The 19,673-nt window shown below is 39.8% G+C and overlaps 1 protein-coding gene across 1 annotated transcript; it reads left to right on the forward strand.

Annotated features, from left to right (window-relative positions):
* Positions 1-224: 224 nt before the first annotated feature.
* paxip1 (PAX interacting (with transcription-activation domain) protein 1) lies at positions 225-12,745 on the forward strand. Its single transcript, XM_046876962.1, is given in 22 exon segments — positions 225-454; positions 1,750-1,884; positions 2,070-2,113; positions 2,359-2,422; positions 2,612-2,722; positions 3,780-4,083; positions 4,086-4,312; positions 4,465-5,341; positions 6,238-6,332; positions 6,420-6,512; positions 6,644-6,781; positions 6,872-6,993; positions 7,205-7,389; positions 7,545-7,588; positions 9,155-9,222; positions 9,755-9,857; positions 10,084-10,252; positions 10,478-10,578; positions 11,148-11,282; positions 11,427-11,502; positions 12,224-12,284; positions 12,451-12,745. Coding segments are annotated over 22 exon segments (3,249 nt in total). The 5' UTR covers positions 225-373; the 3' UTR covers positions 12,467-12,745.
* The last annotated feature ends 6,928 nt before the right edge of the window (positions 12,746-19,673 follow it).

Genomic DNA, 19,673 nt, shown 5'->3' on the forward strand with positions numbered 1-19,673 from the left:
ATACTCTATTACATCCCCCTGATACCTTTCATGTTTCTCGTCCTCCCGCCGAATCCTCTTTGGCGCTTTAGATACATTTTTCGCCTACCCGTTTTCCAACAGATCCCGCCCTGTGCAATCGGATTGGCTGATACGTAGAAACCCGGCGACGTCCTCTGTATCAGCCAATCGTCGTTAAAGGGTTTTGTCGCAACTAACAAATGACATCGAATACCCCCGAATGCGGGTGGGAAAGCAAAAGAGGCGGCCAGCAGTCACCTCTGTTCAGTCGCCGAAGCTGTTGAGGAGCTCCAATAATGTTTGTGCTTTTATCGTGATAAGTTTCATTCAGCGGCTTTGTGTAATTTATTAGAAATCAATAATAACAATAATAATGCTGGAGGAAGAGCTGAAAGTCCCCGAAGAGCTTTTTAAGGACGTGAAGTTTTACGTCGTCGGAGATATCGAGCCGAAGGTGAAGTTAGTCTTTTTTTCTGTCACTGTTAGCTTCTTAGCATCTTAGCACTGCTAGCTAGCACGGCTATAAAGAAACCCGGATAGTTTCTTTAACACACGGGGCTTCGACGTGAGCCTTTAAGCGCGCGCCTATTTTAAGATCAACTCACGAGTGACGTCATTATAATTAACCTGTAAAAATTGTGATGTAATGACGCTTAGCCTAAATGCTAACGCTAGCTAGCCAGTCACCTGTAATGTACTGTAAAGGCGTGTTTACTAGCTAGCGTGCTAATCAATAAATAAGTGTTAGTCCCAGTCAGAGTGTGAATAAGACCTGTATTAACTCCGGGTATGAAGATGTACAGGGTGATGGGTGTGTAATTTATTTGTACAGATGTTGTTATATTTACAGCTGGAAGACTAGCTTGCTAACCCTCAGCCTGAAAGCGTGGGAACTTGGAGCTCAGAGTTTTTAGAGTTTTGCTTGAGTGACATTTAATCAGATGTATGGTTTAATAACTTGTTAAAGTCCTGAAAGTCCTGTAGATAATAATACTGACAGAGGGGGATCACATTTACATCTACTGTGAGGGAGAACTCCAATCATCTTGTGGGTTTGAAACACCTGTGATATTTTCAGATGTATTATTTGGATGGATGGATGATAGGTAAGTAGGTAGGTATTTGAATAGATGGATCGATGTATACATGGATGGATGGATGGATGGATAGTGAGAGAAATATGTACAGAGGTGGGTGGAAGGATGGAGACAGTAAGAACGATGGGTAGATGGATGCCTAGATGGATAGGTAGAGGGAGAGGGTAAATAGATGGAGACAGTGAGAAAGATGAATGGATAGGATGGATGGTTGTGTGGATGCATATATGGTGGATAGCTGGATAAATAAACAGACAGACAGACATATAGTTAGATAGAGTAGAATGCAGTACGGTGATTTTGGTTGAGAAGATGATTAAAACCTGCTGGTACTTGTGAAGTGAAGTGAAGTTAAACAGTATATGAATTGGGTGTGAGGAAGTCCTTACATCTCCAGATATTTGTTGTAGATCTGTTATGGCTGGGGCTTTAGAGACGCACCCAGTATAATTAATACTATAATGCAACATGTCGTTTAAATCTCCGTATAACCTCAAGCAAGTTTCAAAGAATGTTTCTCTGCTCTGGATCTATCAAATGGAGACTCTTCAGCATGCAATGTGACATGGTGAAAGTTTATTGAGAGCTTTTAAGGACTAACGCAGAGGCTTCATTCAGCTGAACTTTGCCACATCTGTTGGTGTGATTTCAGGTGGTGCAGCTGCTAAAGTCAGGGAAGGGAAAGGAAGTGTCCTACATCGCCCTTGCCACGCACATCATCACAGAGGATGGGGACAACTCGGAGGTCAGCGAGGCACGCGAGGTCTTCTTCTTACCTGTAGTGAAGGTAAAACACGTGTGTGATACGGGAATAATAATCGTGGTATTGATTAGCAAAACACACCACTCAATGTACATCATAAACCTAATCTACATCTACTTTCACAACAAAGCCATGTGATAGGTTGTGTTTTATTCATATTAACAGTTTTTTCCTGGGATGTTGTATCAAACTTGTTTTTTTTCCCTCAGCCCTCGTGGGTGATTCTGTCGGTCAGATGTGGAGACCTGCTGCCGTATCCTTCTGTACAAGTCTGTAATAGATATATAGAATGTTAGATATTAATTTGATCAAACATACATTTTAATAGGAATTTGTAGGGTATAAAATGTGAGGTGTGTGTGTTACTGTGACACTTTCCGTTTACAGTGTCAGTATTTTTGAAGTCTCTGAATAACACGTATATTTGATTTAAAAAAACCAAAAAACAAACCCATGCTTGCAGGTCATTTATTGTCCCCTTGACTACCTGTTAATCAGCGTTACAGGTTTTTCTCCTGAGTCGGGGCAGTTGTTCTCTGGAGTTCGGGCATGTTTACCCCACGTAAGTCTTTTGTTTTTATTTATTTATTTTCCACGCATCAAAAATGTATCCTAGGTTCTCTTCCTTTTGTTTGTTTTTTTCATCAGCTTGTTTTGTGTATCCATCTCTCTCGCTCTCTCTCTCTCTCTCTCTCTCTCTCTCTCTCTCTCTCTCTCTCTCTCTCTCTCTCTGTCTGTCTCTCTCGCTCAGCTGAAGGAGGATCTCAGCACCCTGTGGGCCTTTATTACATTTTATGGAGGAGAGTGTCAGCTGAATTTCAACAAAAAATGTACACATCTGGTGGTTCCTGAACCCAAGGGGGTAAATAATATTCTGTCTTTTTTTCCCCCCTTTTCCTTTCTCCACTTCGGAGTTTATAACGGGCGTCCTAAACGTGCATGTAGATTTGTCCTCGTGAAAGCTGAACACAGTGTCCTTGTCTCGTTCTTCTTTCTCTTTTATGGCAAGACAGTGTGTTTCAGCTGCGTTTATACGCTGTCGTTGGGTTGCGTTTAACAGCCAGACGTCTGTGACTATGGTGCGTTTGTGTGTGTGTGTGTGTGTAGCCTTTGGAGGCTTTACGTGTTGTAAAGGTTGGTTTATTAGCCTGCGTTTGGTGTTGCTGCGGTTTTAGGGCCGGTTTGGAGGACGGGTGTGTTTTATAGCCCTCACCCTGATACCTGCTCTAAACAATTACTCGCTCCTCTTCCTCAAAATCCACACTAGAAACCCCAGCGTCCGTTTATCTTATTATAGAATTGTAACCAGTTTTTAAGACTGCTTTTTAGGAAAACACAAGATCATCGTTTATTTTTAATTGGCTATTAATCTGGTTGTAACTTTTGGTGCACATCTTTTTCTCACTGCATGTTGCATGTGGGGGAGAAGTAGTTTTTAATAGAGCAGAAAAAGGTAAAAGCCAAAATGTTACTTATTTTTGCAGATGAAATATATGTGTGTGTGTTTATGCAGTAATTATTGGTTATTTTTTCAAAATGTTCTATTTGTTTAAAATATGTAGAAAATGAGAGATATTAATGGTGTAAATTAAAACTCCATTAGAAAAAATTCACTTCACTGCTTGTTTTTGTTTGGATGGTCCTCCCGTTAGTTTTTCGGCTCAGTGTAGATCCTGGGGTGGAGCTTTCTAAAAAAATAAAAGTTGAAATTGAAGAATAATAAAAATGTATAATAATTTAAATATTTAACCAACTTTTTTCCCTATTTCAAATTGTTATTAATCATAACCAGTGGCTCTTTAATGTTGCTTATAGTCGTAGAAAAAATAGTCTGTATGTCCGTGTGTGTATTTTTGATTTGTTGAATAATAGGCGTACGCACATCGGGATGCATTTTAAAAGATTTGGTTTGTTCTTAGGTGAAATATGAATGCGCGCTGAGGCACAGCGGGATTAAAATCGTCACCCCGGAGTGGATCACCGACTCGGTGAAAACCAAGAGCAGGAAGGACGAGCCGCTTTACCACCCGAGACTCACCTACTACGAGGAAGAGGAAGATGATGAGGTCAGCGAAGATGAAAATGAACGTAGTTCGTGCTCGGAGGGCAGCAAGCGCTCCAGCCCCGCCTCCTCACGAGGGGCGTCGCCTTCCAGGCGCCCACGCTCACCCTCGCCCAAAGCCGAGGTCATGTTCGACGACTCGGACGAATCGGATAAAGAGAGCTCAACCTCAACTGGACGCTTTCTAAGCACCGCCTTCAACCAAGCAAAGACACGGCACTCATTAACTTGTGTGACAGCGTTCCCCCTGTGTCAGGTAACGCCCAGGGGGCGGAGCGTCCAGAGATGATTTCTGGGTTGAACTCTGGGCCACGCCTTTTGCGAAACATAAACAAGAGCGGAGATCAGCAGCCGCAGCAGCAGCTGCCTCGGTCGTCCAACGTTGCACATGTAAGAGAGATGTATTTTGTTTGTGTACAGTGATGTTTTATGCAATTATAAAAGTGTATATATATTATAAATAGTCAATTAAACCACTGCGGTGTTGAATTCTGATTGGAGGAAATTGAGTCATGTTTAGTAATGAGTTCTTGTTATTTAAGATTCTTCAGAGTCTGACTGCTAAAAGTGTGACAGCGCAGGGGACTCAGAACCAACCTGGCATTCCCAGTCAGCTGCTTTTTAATACCACGAAACCTCCACCGCACACAGCAACACAGCTTACTCCAGAAGTGCAGCAGCAGTTACTCCAGCACCAGCAACAGCTGCAACAGCAACAACAGCAACAACAGCAACAGCAACAGCAGCAGCAGCAACAACAGCAACAGCAGCAGGCACACCCGATTCCTACACAGCAGCAGCAGCAGGCACACCCGATCCCTACGCAGCAGCAGCAGCAGCAGCAGCAGCAACACGCACAGCAGCAGGTGCTCCAACAACATCCATTAATGCACCTGCAGCCACAGTCCATGCAAATACATCACCTGCAGCAACAGCAGCAACAGGCGAATTTTTCTCAAATGCCACAGCAGCCACATCAGTTCCTCCCGCAGCAGATGCACCAGCAGATGTACTCGCAGCAGCAGCAGCAGCCGCACGGCTTTCTGCAGCAGCAACTCCGACCGCCGCCGCCGCCGCCGCAGCAACAGCAGTTTCTTCGAACGCCCTTACAGCAACAGCAGCATGCATTACAGCAGCAGTTACTGCAGCAACACAGGCTCCAGCTGCAACAACAGCAGCAACAACAGCAAAATCAGCAGCAGCTGCACCAGCAACATTTGCAGCAGCAGCAGCAGCAGCAGCAGCATTTCCTGCAACAGCAGCAACAGCACATGCATCAGCTGCATCAGCAGCAACAGTTACAGCAGCAGCAGCAGCAGCAACAAATGCAAAATACGCAGACTTTGCAACATCAGACCCAGACACCGCTGCAGCTCGTGCAGCCGCATCAACTGCTGGGGCATGAACCAGGGCAGGAGAGTAAGTACAGCAGTGAGGTCATGTAATCGCTATCATCAAGTCTGCACAGTTTTGCCCCAAAGAGAAAATAATTAGATCCATTTTGATAAATTAAGGTTTTATTTTGGGCTGCAGCTGTCGATTATTTTAGTAATCGACTATTCTACTGATTATTCCGTCAATTAATCGAGTACTGTAATAGAGGCTCAGTTTGATACCATGCAATTTTATTGATTGAAGCTTATTCAAGTTTCAATGTGTAAAACTTTCTGGCACTACAGAGGGGTGACGCTGCCCAATTGGCAAATAAAACTCGGAATTGCAAAAAAAAAAAAAAAAAGGCTAACTTTCTAGATCGATCGATCGATCGATAGATAGATAGATAGATAGATAGATAGAATAGAGCAATTAAATTATATATATATATATTTTGGGAGCTGATTTGTTTTAAAAAATATATAATTACATTTTATTGCGTCATTCTTTTTTTTTGTGTAATCCTTAAACTTCTCTTTTTTTTAAGAATTAAAAAAAATAGTTAATTGTTAAATATTTTTGTTGTTTATAAATAAGTCAGTAGCAATTTGAGTATAAGTATCATTTATTTAACTGGTGATAAATATTGATGAATTTTGTGTAAAAAAAAAAAAAAAAAAATCCAAAATAATTTGTAAATAATTCAATTAATGGCAGAAATTGATTATGAATTTTTAAAGCTATGAAATGTTTAACATTTAAAAATATAAAATATTTTTTTTAATTATTAACTTATTATACATAACTAATACAATTTACAGAAAAAAAAACTAAGCACTGTAGTAAGTGTTTGATTTTTGTTAAAAATGTTTTGAAAGCAAAATTTTGTTTTGTTTTGATAGTTTGATTGCTTTAGTAATTAAATCTACTTTTTCGGTCAGTTCCTGAAGATGGCTTCCTGGTCGGCTGCGTCTTCGCCATTGCAGATTATCCGGAGCAGATGGCTGATAAACAGCTCCTGGCCACATGGAAGCGGGTGAGAATGCGGATCGTATTGTCCTGTAGTATGAACATTTTGGTTGTTATCCGGTGACTACATTAAATTTTTATTTATTTCCCGCAGATTATTCAGGCATACGGTGGCTCGGTGGACTCGGCTTTGAATCGCTGCACCCACTTACTGTGTGAAAGTCAAGTCAGCAGCATGTACCTGCAGGTGAGCACACCTGGCTGTCTGTTTGTACAAGTTCTACGTTAATATGTAATTAATGTGTGGAAGCAGTTTGAGCTATAAAGGCATTCTTTAAAAAAACAAACAAAAAAACCCATTTTTTTCCACTCTGTTAGGCTTTGAGGGAAGGCAAGCGCTGTGTTACAGCTCACTGGCTCAACACGGTGCTGAAGAAGAAGAGGATGGTTCCTCCTCATCGCACACTCCATCTGCCCTTCAGTTTTCCTCCAGGAGCCAAACCCTGTTCTCAGCATGTATGAACAAGACCAGCACGCTGCTTCTGCTCTCTTTCAGCATGATGTATATAATATTTATTTAAATTTTTTTTTTTTTTTAATATATAGATTATTTCAGTCACTGGTTTTGTGGACAGCGATCGAGAGGACCTGAAGCTCATGGCCTACTTAGCTGGAGCTCGCTACACGGGATACCTGTGTCGCAGCAACACTGTTCTCATCTGCAAAGAGTAAGCCTTTAATAATCCACTTCTTCACTCTGGTTTCAGTCAGGGGTTCCTCACTAGTGTAAACATTTGGACAATTTCCACGTCCAGTTAACATTGTGTCTCAAATCACATCTACAATGTTGTAGATCACACAGAACGTTGATGGCAGTGTAAATGGTCTCTGTGGTGCCTCTAAAGCTAATCAGTGTGTGGGTGTGGGTGTGGTTTCTAGGCCAAGTGGGCTAAAGTACGAGAAGGCGAAGGAATGGAGAATCCCGTGTGTGAACGCTCAGTGGCTGTGTGACATCCTGCTGGGAAATTTCGAGGCTTTACGGCAGATCCAGCACAGCCGATACACTCAGTTCAACTTGGCTGAACCTCTCGCTCCTAACACACACCTTGTCCAGAACCTGCTGGGTAAGAATCTGTTCATTAAACGCAATTTTTTTGTAGTCTATTTAGGAGTTTTAATGCGTTAAACCTGATCTTATAGATACCTGGGTATTATATTGTCGTGAATGTTTGTTTAGTTGATAGATTGTCTGTCTGAATATTTTTTTTTTCCTCTTCAGCTGCTTGGAGAAATCCTGTAAAAGTCTCGCCAGAAGCCTTAGTGGTAAGAGGACTGTTTAAAAAAAAACGCTTTTTTTTATTGGACGTTTGAGACTTGTTTATATGCCTAGTGAAGGACAGAAGTTATTATTAATTAGAAAACCCAGATGTGCTGTGCTGGGTCTAATCTGGCTCCAGGGGGATTTGTATATTAGATAACATTTTCATAACCGGTTATATGGCGTTGATATATAGCGTCTGTCAAAAGTGTGCAAACGTCTAGTCTTTAATCATTTTTGAGAGACACTTCTTTATATGCAACAGACTCTGTAATATAACAGATTTACTTTGACCAAACAAATCTATAAATGTCCAGATTTTCCGCTTTTATTTCCATTGAAAAATCCTCAGGACACTTCGTTTCTCCAAACATTCAGCAGAGAAACGTTGCTGTGCCTCTTGTAAAACTCACAGAAGTTGTTCTTCACTAGATGGAGATTTCTTTCATGTGATCCAGTTCATCTCAGAGCAGTTCAGTAGGACTGAGGTGCAGTGACTGTGCAGGTGGTTCCATGATAGATATCACTCCAGACGTCTGTCTGCTCTCTAAATAACACGTACAGAACTCAGACGTGCGCTTCGGCTCATCGTCTTGTTGTACGGTGAAGTCGCTTCCAATGAGCTGCAGTCCAGACGGAACTGCATGGTGATGAAGTACGGAATGGGAGCCATGTTGGATCAGGATTTATTTCACTTTCAGGAACCTTCACTGCTCCAAAACAACCCCAAACCATTAAACTTCCACCTCCATGTGTGAGTGTGGGGGTGAGGGAATCTGATCACATCTTCTCTCCTGCTCTTCATCTCACACAAGTTCTTCTGCTAGAGACACAAATGTTATGTTTGGACTCCACAGAACTTTCATCTACTCATTTACTGTCCAATGCCTGTGTGTTTCTGCCTTTTACTGAGTTTGTTGCATAGAAACAAAAGGTGTCTCAAAAACCAAAACACTTTTCACTGGTGTTGCAAAAGTAACTAACACGAGTTCTCTTCAAACGGTGTCTGATGGAGTGAAATACAGAACAGCTTTTCAAAATAAACTTAAAAAGTTCCTAAGATACCAAAGGTCTTATTTATCATTTTTTTATTGATATATTTGTTATACAACTGTACTTCTTTTTTTAAATATTGAAAATGATATTGTTTTGACTTTTAATGGGTTTTTTAATAAGAAATTTTCAGAGCTAGATTTTTTTTTTTGGTAAAACTTAAATACAACTCTTTAATTTTCACAGTTGTTGTATCACAACTCTTGCTACCATATAAAGTTAATTGTGGGTGGGTTTGTATTCCATATGCACTCTCGGCTGTCACAAACAAGTGGTATTATTAATTTTCATTTTCATTTGCATGGGTGATGAAATCTGATGTTCTGAATTTTTGAGAATTCTAGATATTTTGACTAAAACTCTTTTAATCCTACACCATTGTTGATTTCATGAGTAGGAAAAACAGTGCGGATTCTGTAAAGCCAAGCTTTCTCTCTCCTGTGATGCTGTTAATAACGATGATGGACTTTTCCGGCACTGGTGTGTGTTGAGTATCTGAGTGTCTTGTCTGTGTTCAGAGTCTCCGTCTGCAGCAGAAACAGAAACAGGCAGAGGGTTCCTCGCAGCCACCTGCCAAGAAGCCCAAGTGAGTTTGGAGTGCACTTGTGTGTTTATTTGAAGTGTGTGTCTGTCTGTCTGTTGGTGATTAGTCATGGATTAACTGCTTTTTTACTCGTTTAACAAGTAAATCAGTTGAATCAGAACGTTCACTAGACACGGATAAGCGTGGGCCAGTTAGGGGCAGTAACAATGGCAGCTCACTGCCCTGTTAATGATTTATTTTACTTTTGTGGTCTAGAGTGTAAATGTATTGAGAATTTGTATAGTGAAAATGTTCAGTCCTATTTTTGTTTGTCAACATATAAGCAATCAAATACCTGGAGGTTGTAGCTCAGTGAGTAAGGAATTGGACTTTGGATCAGAAGGTCACAAGTTCAAATCCCACCACCACCAAGCTGCCTCTGCAGGGCCCCTGAGCATGGCCCTTTACCCTCCCCTGCTCAGTTGTAAGTCGCTCTGTATAAGGGCGTCTGCCAGCTGCTGTAAATGTAAATATGGGCTATAGTGTGAAGTCGTGCTCGTGGAGTAACTAATGTGATTATTATTTCTCTCTGTAGAATAGAGGAGCTGCCCACACCGTCTAAAAAGCTTCCCCCGGAGTCAACCCCGTTCGTTTTCTTTACTGGTTTTGAACCTCAGCAGGCCCAGCAGTATATAAAGGTAAATAAATAAACTCATTGTTTTTCTGTCATACATCTCGTTATTGGCTTGTGATCTCCTGAGTACCGGACGTTATAGTGCACTTTTTACTGATTTGATTCTTCAAAACACGTTTAAGACTTCACTGCAGCTTGAGAGGCGAGAGAAATCAATATCTGCTCCGAGATGACACTCGAGTGTTGGTGATGACTCGCAGCCTCTCACACTCGTCCTCTGTCCGTTTCAGAGACTTTATGAGCTCGGTGGTGAAGTGGCAGAGAGCGCGCAGAAGTGCACTCATCTGGTGGCCAGCAAAGTGACGCGCACGGTCAAGTTCCTGACGGCCATCTCTGTTGTTAAGCACATCGTCACTCCTGAGTGGCTGCAGGAGAGCTGGAAATGCCAGAAGTTTGTGGGTGAGTCCGAGAGGAGAAGCAATTTTATTCATTTTCAGGAACAGGAAATCAGTTTATACAGATACAGAACATTTATCCAGTTTTGACCAGGTTTTTTTAAATGATCAGCCTTAGGATCAGATTTAAGCTTTCATATAAAATCCCCAGACAAGAGCTCTGTAATAGTGTGTGTTCTATAATAGTGTGTGTTTTTATAATATTGTGTGGGTGTGTGTGTGTCTGTAGATGAAAAGAGTTACATTCTGCGGGACGCAGAGGCTGAGGTGCTCTTCTGTTTCAGTTTGGAGGAGTCACTGAAAAAAGCTCATGCTGCTCCACTCTTCAAGGTTGATATTACCACCATCATTGTCCATCATCACCACTGTCCAACATCTGCATCGATGTCCAACATCAACACCATTCAACATGAACATCATCCAACATCAACATCGCCACCACCATTATCTAACATCACCATATTACACTTTTACATTTATTTTTCTGCTTTTTCTCTTCTCCTTTGTCTTCATTTTTTTCTTTGCTGTTTCTTTTTTGTCCTTCTCTTCTTCTTCCTTGTACATTTTTGATCATTTATCCTTTTCTCTTTGTCTTCTCATAACCATTCCTCACATTATCTTTTCCTTTTCTCGTTTGTCATTAATTCCTTACTTTTGTCTTCTTTTCCCGTTGCCTTTTTTTTTTCACTCACTATCTGTTGAACCATACCATATTCCTTCCTCTCTTTTATCTGTCCTCTCTTCTACTTTTGCGCTCTCTCTCTCTCTCTCTCTCTCTCTCTCTCTCTCGCTCAGCCTGTGCTGTCCTCCAGCACCGATGTAGTGTAATTGGTTGTCACATAGGACTTTCCCTGACTGAGATGTACGTGTATTAAAGATGTCCGTTCCTGTCTCCTCAGGGTAAATTCTTCTACATTACACCGGGAATCTGTCCGAGCCTCAGCACCATGAGAGCCATCGTCGAGAGCGCCGGGGGGAAGCTGCTGTCCAGACAGCCGTCGTTCCGTAAAATCATGGAGCACAAGCAAAACAAGGTACTTCCTCCCCTCTTTTCCTTCTCACACCTTTAACGCTTCTTTATAAAAGCAGTTGCATGAAGGTAACGTTCAGCAGATCTTCATAGGATGTGTTGCTAATTTTTGTGTCAACGTGTTCATTTTTGCTCTTTTCTGAAACAGAACCTTCCGGAAATCATCCTCATTTCATGCGACAACGATCTGCATCTGTGCCGTGAATATTTTCTGAAGAACATCGGTAAGAAAAAAAAGACAAATACAGCCGTGTTACAGTTTCTGTTATAAAGGTTCATCTCACAGTGCTGTTGTTTCCAGGATTCTGATTGGCCAGAAGGTGTTGATTAATTTTCTATAGTGTCTTGCAGGATTATATAAACGTACATGCTCGAATACTTAACAGCTTTTTTCTTGGCTTGTAACCGGATTAAAGAACTTAAATGATGCAGTCATCTTTTACTATTTATTGACCTTAAAAAGATTTTCATAATTGAGAAAACCTTGTGAGAAATAATCATTAAATTACAATTTATGCTTAAATATTATAACAGTAAAGATATGGATTGAACAACTAATAGGAAAATGGATGAGTTAATAGATTGATGGATTGATTGGTTGAGTGGATTGATGGATTTAGTAAATGTATGATATGTGGATTGATGAGATGGTTGATTAGTTGAATGGACTGATTGATGGACCAGTTGATTGTTTTGATGAATTGTTGGTATATTGGATTGTTTGATGGATTGATGGTTTGAGTGATTGTATGACTTTTTGACAATCTATCAATCAATCCATCGTTCAAATCAATGTATGGATGAATTGCTGTAGAAACAGCAGCTTTAAATGGAAACATTTCCAATTTCTATATTTAGATTTTCATGCTGTTTGTCACACCCACACCTTGAAGCTCATTATTTTGTGTGCTGTTCTTTTTCCTCTTCTTCTTACTGGATTATTAGAGGTGCACAACGCTGAGTTCATCCTCACAGGAGTACTGACGCAGACGCTGGATTATCAATCATATCCTTTTTACCAGGCAGTAAACCCCACAGCTCTCCTCCTTTAATCCTGCTTCATCTGTCTGTTTACCTGAAGCTCTCCTCTCTCTCTCTCTCTCTCTCTCTCTCTCTCTCATATACCGTATCATCACAGTTTTCAGTAGCAGTTATGTCCTTAACATTCTCACGTATAAATTCACATGATCAGGAGGACGTCCTCTGGAAGAGAACACTAAACACTCTCTTGAATGGTCGATGCTGAAGGTTTCTTTTATATTTATATATATGTATAAAAGAAAGACAATACTTTCAGTTCTTTTTTTGTACCTGGTTGAACCTTTTTTTTTTTTTTTTTTTTAAAGAAATTACTGTTGAAAAAAATAAATAAATAAATCGCTGTTATTTTTTAATGACTGTTTTAAATTATGCCACATTTTTCCTGGATTGTTTTCCCTTTTTGGAATAAAAGTCTTATTACTGTGACCTGTATTCTAATTTGTACTTTTGATTACATGGCAATATTGTTTTTATTCTGTGTTCTTGTTTTTTTTTTTAAATTAAACCTTTGTATAAAAAAAAAAAAAAAGCTTTTATAGGTTTAAACGAAGAAAATCAAGAATTAATTTCCTCGTGGCCCAATCAGAAGTTCCTACCATTAAAAAAAAAAAAATTCTTCTTTGGCATTCTTTATCTGAGAAGGACTAGTCTAAACTTAGGAAGGCAGAGTGAAGAATAAAAAGGTACCTAAAAGAATTTCAGTATTATTATATAATTGTTTATAATAGTAATTGTTTATAATGTGTATATCTGATTTCAGGACCAGTCAGTCAGTTCAGGCCGAGTTCACTCACTGGCGATCTGATCATCTCGTACAGTAATGTAGGTCCTCTTTGTGTGTGTGTGTGTGTGTGTGTGTGTGTGTGTGTGTGTGTGTGTGTGTGTGTGTGTGTGTGTGTGTGTGTGTGTGTGTGTGTGTGTGTATGGGGGTAGACCTCTCTTTAAACCTTTATTCCTGATAGACGGAATTCAATTAATTGTTAATGAAGTGTTACGGGTACTTACCGGTGGAAGGGAATTGTGCGCTGTGAGCTGTTTTGCCCGGGGCAATCCCTGTGCCCCCGCGCTGGGCTGTAGAGGGGGAAAGAACCCCTGCTAGTGCCCTTCTAAAGATGGAGAAATTAAAATGCACACAGCCAAGGTCATGTCATACTAAAGCTACAGGGACGGGGTTTGTCGATTCGCTGTTCGGATCATGTCCTCTAAAATATTAGATAAAGGTCGTTCCTGGAATGTTTTTGTAACAATAATAATATAAAGCAAAAGAATGATCACTTTGAAACTCAAGACTTCATTTTATTTTTTCCTGTCTCAGTAAATCATTACGTTATATATTAAAAACTTTATTGTTTACTGCTGATTATTTATTATATTCGCAATCATAATTTTCTTCCTCTGAATCACCACAGTTTATCACTGTATTATCAAATACATTTTACAAAAATATATATAGATATGAATAAAACAAAACAAATTACTATTATAAAAGGAAAACGTGTGTGGGTTTTATCGTGTATTGAAATATGCTATAAATATTCTATAGAAAATTTAAGACGTTGCACAAAATGTTTCACAATGAACCCAAAAAAAGGAAGGAAAATTTAGCGTGTAATAAAATGTTAAAGATAAAAACATCTTTAATGAGTCGTCCAATACGTTTAATTATTAGACATTAATGGTGATACTGGATGTAAACCATAATATAAAATCGTCTGAATGCTGTTTTCGTTAGCAGATAATTTCATTGCGAAGCTTCAAAACAGAAACACAGATGCTGCAGACGAAATCAGTTTTATCTGTTATCTGGTATCAGCGCTGCCACCTCGTCCTGTGATGCACAACATAGCAATGAAAATGCACATGTAAGTGCAGAAAAATGTAATCTGACTTTTATTGTAGTATATTTGTTCAGAAAATTCTATAATTCTTATAGCTGGTTATTTACCTATAACATGTCTCCAGATGCTTTATTCCTCTTATACCACTGCGCTAAACGTCTCAGCTAATTATTAGTCATTAAATGCACCCTGAACAGGTTAGAAGACAACAGAAAACAACAATTGCTCAAGGTTTTATTATTTATTTTTTTTTCCTCTGTTACTATAGAAACTATATCTTAAAAATTAATATACCAAATTGTTTAAAAAACATACAACTCGGTACATATGCTTTTTTCTGTGACGTAACGAGAATTAAACAACGCTGCAAAGAATTTGTCTGCGGCTCAACTCTTACCTAATTATTTCCCTTAATTGACACACCGCACATTTTTAATTGCAATTAAAAATGCAAATGAACAAGGCAGATCTTTGATTAAACTCTAAGTTCCTTGTTGGTTTGTTGGATGTCCTGGAAGATTTGTGTCTGTTGACGCTCGGCTGCAATAAAACATCAGGAGACGCCGTAATTAACCTTAAACGCTGAAAAGGATGTGCGCTTTAATTACCGTCCTCTCGGCAGCGACGCCGCGTTTGGCCTTGTCTTAGTGGTAAGTGTGTTATAATACACAAATTACATGCTAATTAGGCAGAACAATGCTCTGGGAATCACAGATTTACATTTGCATATGAGCTAATTAACTTTCATTAAGAAGTGAGCTAATTACTAATTTCAGGGAGATGAGACGGAGCACGTAGGAGCGGAGACACGTCTTTTATTCGTCCTGTTTGATAAGAACACTGCTCAATAATCAGGATAAATAAATGTACGTAATTAATAATCAGCTGAGATTTAAAACGCTGCACTTTCCAGTCGCTAGACGTTCTCTACGACTTTCTGTGCGTTCAGGATTAATGACTGCACACTGTATCCTCAGCCCTTTTATAATGAAGTACATACATATGAGCAGTTTAATGATTTATGTAAAACTAAATCGAGCTTGTCAAAAAGAAAGAAAAGTCACGCCCGGCCCAGGAGAAGAGAAATAAATCCTCTAAATTAATAGACGTGCCAATCATTTGTCTCGAAGGAATTTCTCTGTCCACATACATTAACAAAGGTATATGACTTTTTACATCAATCACATGATAATTGCTTTTGTGTCTGCTGAAATGAAGTTAGCGCTGAGGGGCATGAGCACCATTACAAAACGCCTCTTTTTTTTTTTTTTTACCCCCTGAAAACCCATTTTTGAAGACTTTTGTTTAAGATCCTGATGGAAAGACAGGCGCTGCCGTTCTCTTCTGATATCTCAATACACTGTCTTGAAGTTGTTAGTTACAATGAGTAAAGCGGTGAATATCGAGAACTCTGCGAGATTTCTGCTGTGACGGTCGTGAACGAGTAGAGCTCTGAGAGATCTCTGCGATTTTAACGGTACCAGCAGGAGGGAAGTGGGAGCTCAGTGGTTAAGATGCCGGATTTCTGAATCGAAAGGTGGTTCATCTTCTTCTTTCGGCTTCTCCCATTATGGGTCGCCACAGTGGATCCTCCGTCTCCACACCCCCCTGTCCTCTACATCTGCCTCTTTCAAACCAACTACCTGCATGTCTTCCATCACCACATCCATAAACCTCCTACTTGGTCTTCCTCTTTTCCTTCTTCCTGGTGACTTCTCAGCATTCTCCTACTGATATACCCCATGTCCCTCCTCTGCACATGTCCAATCCATCTCCATCACACCTCCCTTACGTCTCCAAAAAGTCTTACAAACAAGTTTCTAATCCTGTCCATCGTCATCACTTCCAATGAAAATTTCAACATCTTCAGCTCTGCTACCTCCAGCTCCACCTCCTGTCTTTTACTCAATGCCACTGTCTCTAAACCATACAACATCTCAGGTCTCACCACAGTCCTATAAACTTTCCCTTTCACTCTCACAGATACTCTTCTATCACAAATCACTCCTGCTATCACTCTTCTCCACCCACTCCACCCTGCCTGCACTCTTTTTTCTTCACTTCTCTAACACACTCTCTATTACTTTGCACTGTTGACCCCAGGTACCTGAACTCCTCCACCTTCTCCACCTCTTCTCCCTGCAACCGCACCCCTCCACTGCCCTCCCTCTCATTTACACACATGTACTCTGTCTTACTCCTACTGACTTTCATTCCCCTTCTCTCCAGCGTGTACCTCCACCTCTCCAGGATCTTCTCAACCTGCTCCCTACTCTCACCACAAATCACAATATCATCCGCAAACATCAAAGTCCACAGAGACTCCTGTCTGACCTCGTCCTCAGAGCCGATCCTTGATGCAGTCCAACCTCCACCTTAAACCAGTCTGACATTCCTACTGCACACTTCACTGCTGTCACACTGTCCTCATACATGTCCTGCACCACCCTCACATACTTCTTCAACACCTGACTTCCTCATACAATACCATCTGATGGAAAAGGTTGTGAGTTTAAATCTCAGCACCACCAAGTTGCAGGTGAATAAATGAGATCATTATAGTTGCTCTGGATGAGGCTGTAAACGTAAAGGAAACATTTTGTGTAGAAGTGTCAGTCAGTGAAGCACCAACTTTAAAGAACTGAACTGGATCAGAAGGACAGATGTTCTGAACATGTCCAAAAAGGTAAAAACTACAGCTTTAGGGCTGACACACGAGACTCCTTCCATAGAACTTAAGTAAACAGTTCCTTGCACAAAAACTTTATCATATATAACCTTGATATGGACCAATCAGAATTCAGGAAATCTTGTACAAATGTGTTAGATTTTTATCATGCCCAAATGAAACTTAGTTCTTGGAGAAGTCGTCCAGTGTGAGAACCATCTCAACAATAACAATATGTTTATTAGTAGTGAAACCAAACTCAACATAGAGCATGAAGACAAAATATTATTGTAAATGGTGTAAAGAATGTATGGTGTTTTAAATTACATAAATCATCAGGACACCAAATGGATATTTGTTGCCATGTTTCCACACGGACGATTAATGAGGTGATACCAGAGAAACAGTACCTCTTCTAACTTTCATACGGATTACAGAATCAGAGAACATTTGACAGACATTTCAAGTTTTCTATTCATATATGTATTATATCTGTGAGATAAATATTTATTGAGATTCAGGTTCTTTTACTTGTGTGTCTGTGAATAGACATGACCGGCAGAGAGCGCCCCCTGTCTGTTTACTTTATTTTACAAACGCACAGCGTTTTGTTATATGATGAGTGTATACAAATAAAAGTAGACCATTTACAAGGGTGATGTGTTGCTCTTATCTGTACAATATAAAAAGAAGACAAAATACTTTGTTTTTTTAACGTTATGAGAACAAACACGTCGGCGTGTTTGTCGACCCCAGAGGGGTAATTGTGGGCGGATTTTGGTGCTGATTTGAGACTTGGTGCATCAGTAAAACTAATGTTTACTGATTAAAATAAATTTTCGGTTAATTGCACGTTAATAAAATTTTTACCGTTAAAATTATTTTGCATTTTAACAGCCATAATTAATATTTTCATACAAAACGAATTTTACATTTTGTTACCTAATGAATGTATCCAGACTGAAGATCCACCATATAGACCACAAGCAGAGAAAAGATGATGATGATCATGTTCTCATCACTGACTCCCTCTGTCTCATCCACGTTAACCCCAGACTTCTTACTGCCTTCTGACTGCTCACTGTGAGCTTCAGAAACTAGTCTACTTCTGTGGTGTGAGGGAGGAAATGATCCACCAGTGGGAGATTAAAAAAGCTGCACAATGACAGGAAACTGGTTGATGTGCTGAAAAAGGGCGTAGTGAGAAGATAAAATATTGATGATGTCACCAAATATATTAAAACTAAAGGCAAGAGCCTGGTTTCAGAATGTGAAGTCGAAAAGTACAAATATTTATGTAAAAAATAAAATGAGTCAAAGTAAAAAATAAATAGTGAAGTAAAAAACTGATACCAGAAAATCTACTTAATTACAGTAAGGAAGTATTTGTACTTAATACAATCCCTCCTCTTCAGTTCAACAAAGCTGTTAAATGTTTTACATCACATGTACATATTTCTAAACGTCAGAAATAAACTTAAATGGGAAAAAGTAAAGTTTAAGTATGTCTAATGTATTTAGTTTTTTCATGTTAAAATATGAACTGTTTCTTCCCCTTAGTGACGCATGCTCAGTGTGTCTGACCGGCGTTTTTGTTAGATTAGTGAGAGAGTGCTGCCCTCTAGCGAACAGTGTGGGACTCACACACTATTCATAACGGTATCTGGGTATACCTTTGTAGAAATCTAAGATTGGTATGTAATTATTTTTGAACATCCCATTCCACATTAATTCCCCATTTGTTGTCAAGCGTCCACTCTTCGGATAAGATGTTCCACTACATTTTCTGGAGATTTGTGCAGATCCATTCAGTTACAAAGGCGTTAGTAATTGCATGAGAAGGCCCCTGGGGTACAGTCTGGTTGGAGGGCTCTAGCAGGAGAGCTTCCAATCTTACCCATCAAAAGCAGATCTTCATGGAGCTGGCTTTGTGCATAGGGACGTTGTCATGCTGGAACAGGTTTGGGTCTCCTTGTTCAAGTCAAGTTTATTTCTATTGCGCTTTTCACAACAGACATTGTCTCAAAGCAGCTTTACAGAAATCAGCAGTGAAGGTGAATGATGTGTGTTTATTCCTGATGAGCAGCCGTGGTGACTGTGGTGAAGGAAAAACTCCCTTAGATGTTATGAGGAAGAAACCTTGAGAGGAACCAGACTCAAAAGGGGAACCTCATCCTCATTTGGGTGACATCAAGAGTTGTCAAAACTCCACACATGTAGTGGGATCCAATTGGCACTGGTACGTCTCTAGATGGTTTGGGATGTTTGCGAGTTCGGCATCCCTTCAAGTGAAGGGAAAATTTTATTCCACCACATCCAGAGACATCCAGAGACGTCCGTGTGCCTTCAACTTTGTGCTAACAGTCTGGGGAGGAGACACGTGGCTGGAAAAGCCTACATTTATATACAGTTCCAAAGCAAAAAAAAAAAACTAATCCAGTGTGGGGTTGTAATGTATTTTTTCTAGTATTGTTAGAATAGTACAGTATTGCTGAATTCTGTTTCTGGCAGTGTTTTTAGTGCAAAAATGAACTTATAAATGTATAACTCAAGGCTGTAAAAGGAAAAACATTGGTAGATTGCTTGAAATTAGTATAAAAAAAAACATGCTTTTTGAATGTTTTTCATTCAAAAACCTTGACTTTCCAGCTCTTGAGCTATGTTTGGTTGTTAAAATATATTTTTTTGTTTTGTCTTCTTCCCTGCACTTTTTTTTGCATCAGCTTTTCTCCTGGAGTTTGTGAATCCTTCTGGGCAGCAGCGTCCTTGTGCATGTTCCTCTGAGGAATTTAATCAGTGTGCTGTATCTGTTTAAACAAGCTTGTGAAATGAACACAAAGAGCAGTGC

This window comes from Silurus meridionalis, chromosome 20 (assembly GCF_014805685.1).
Source record: "Silurus meridionalis isolate SWU-2019-XX chromosome 20, ASM1480568v1, whole genome shotgun sequence".
NCBI classification, from domain to species: Eukaryota; Metazoa; Chordata; class Actinopteri; order Siluriformes; family Siluridae; genus Silurus; species Silurus meridionalis.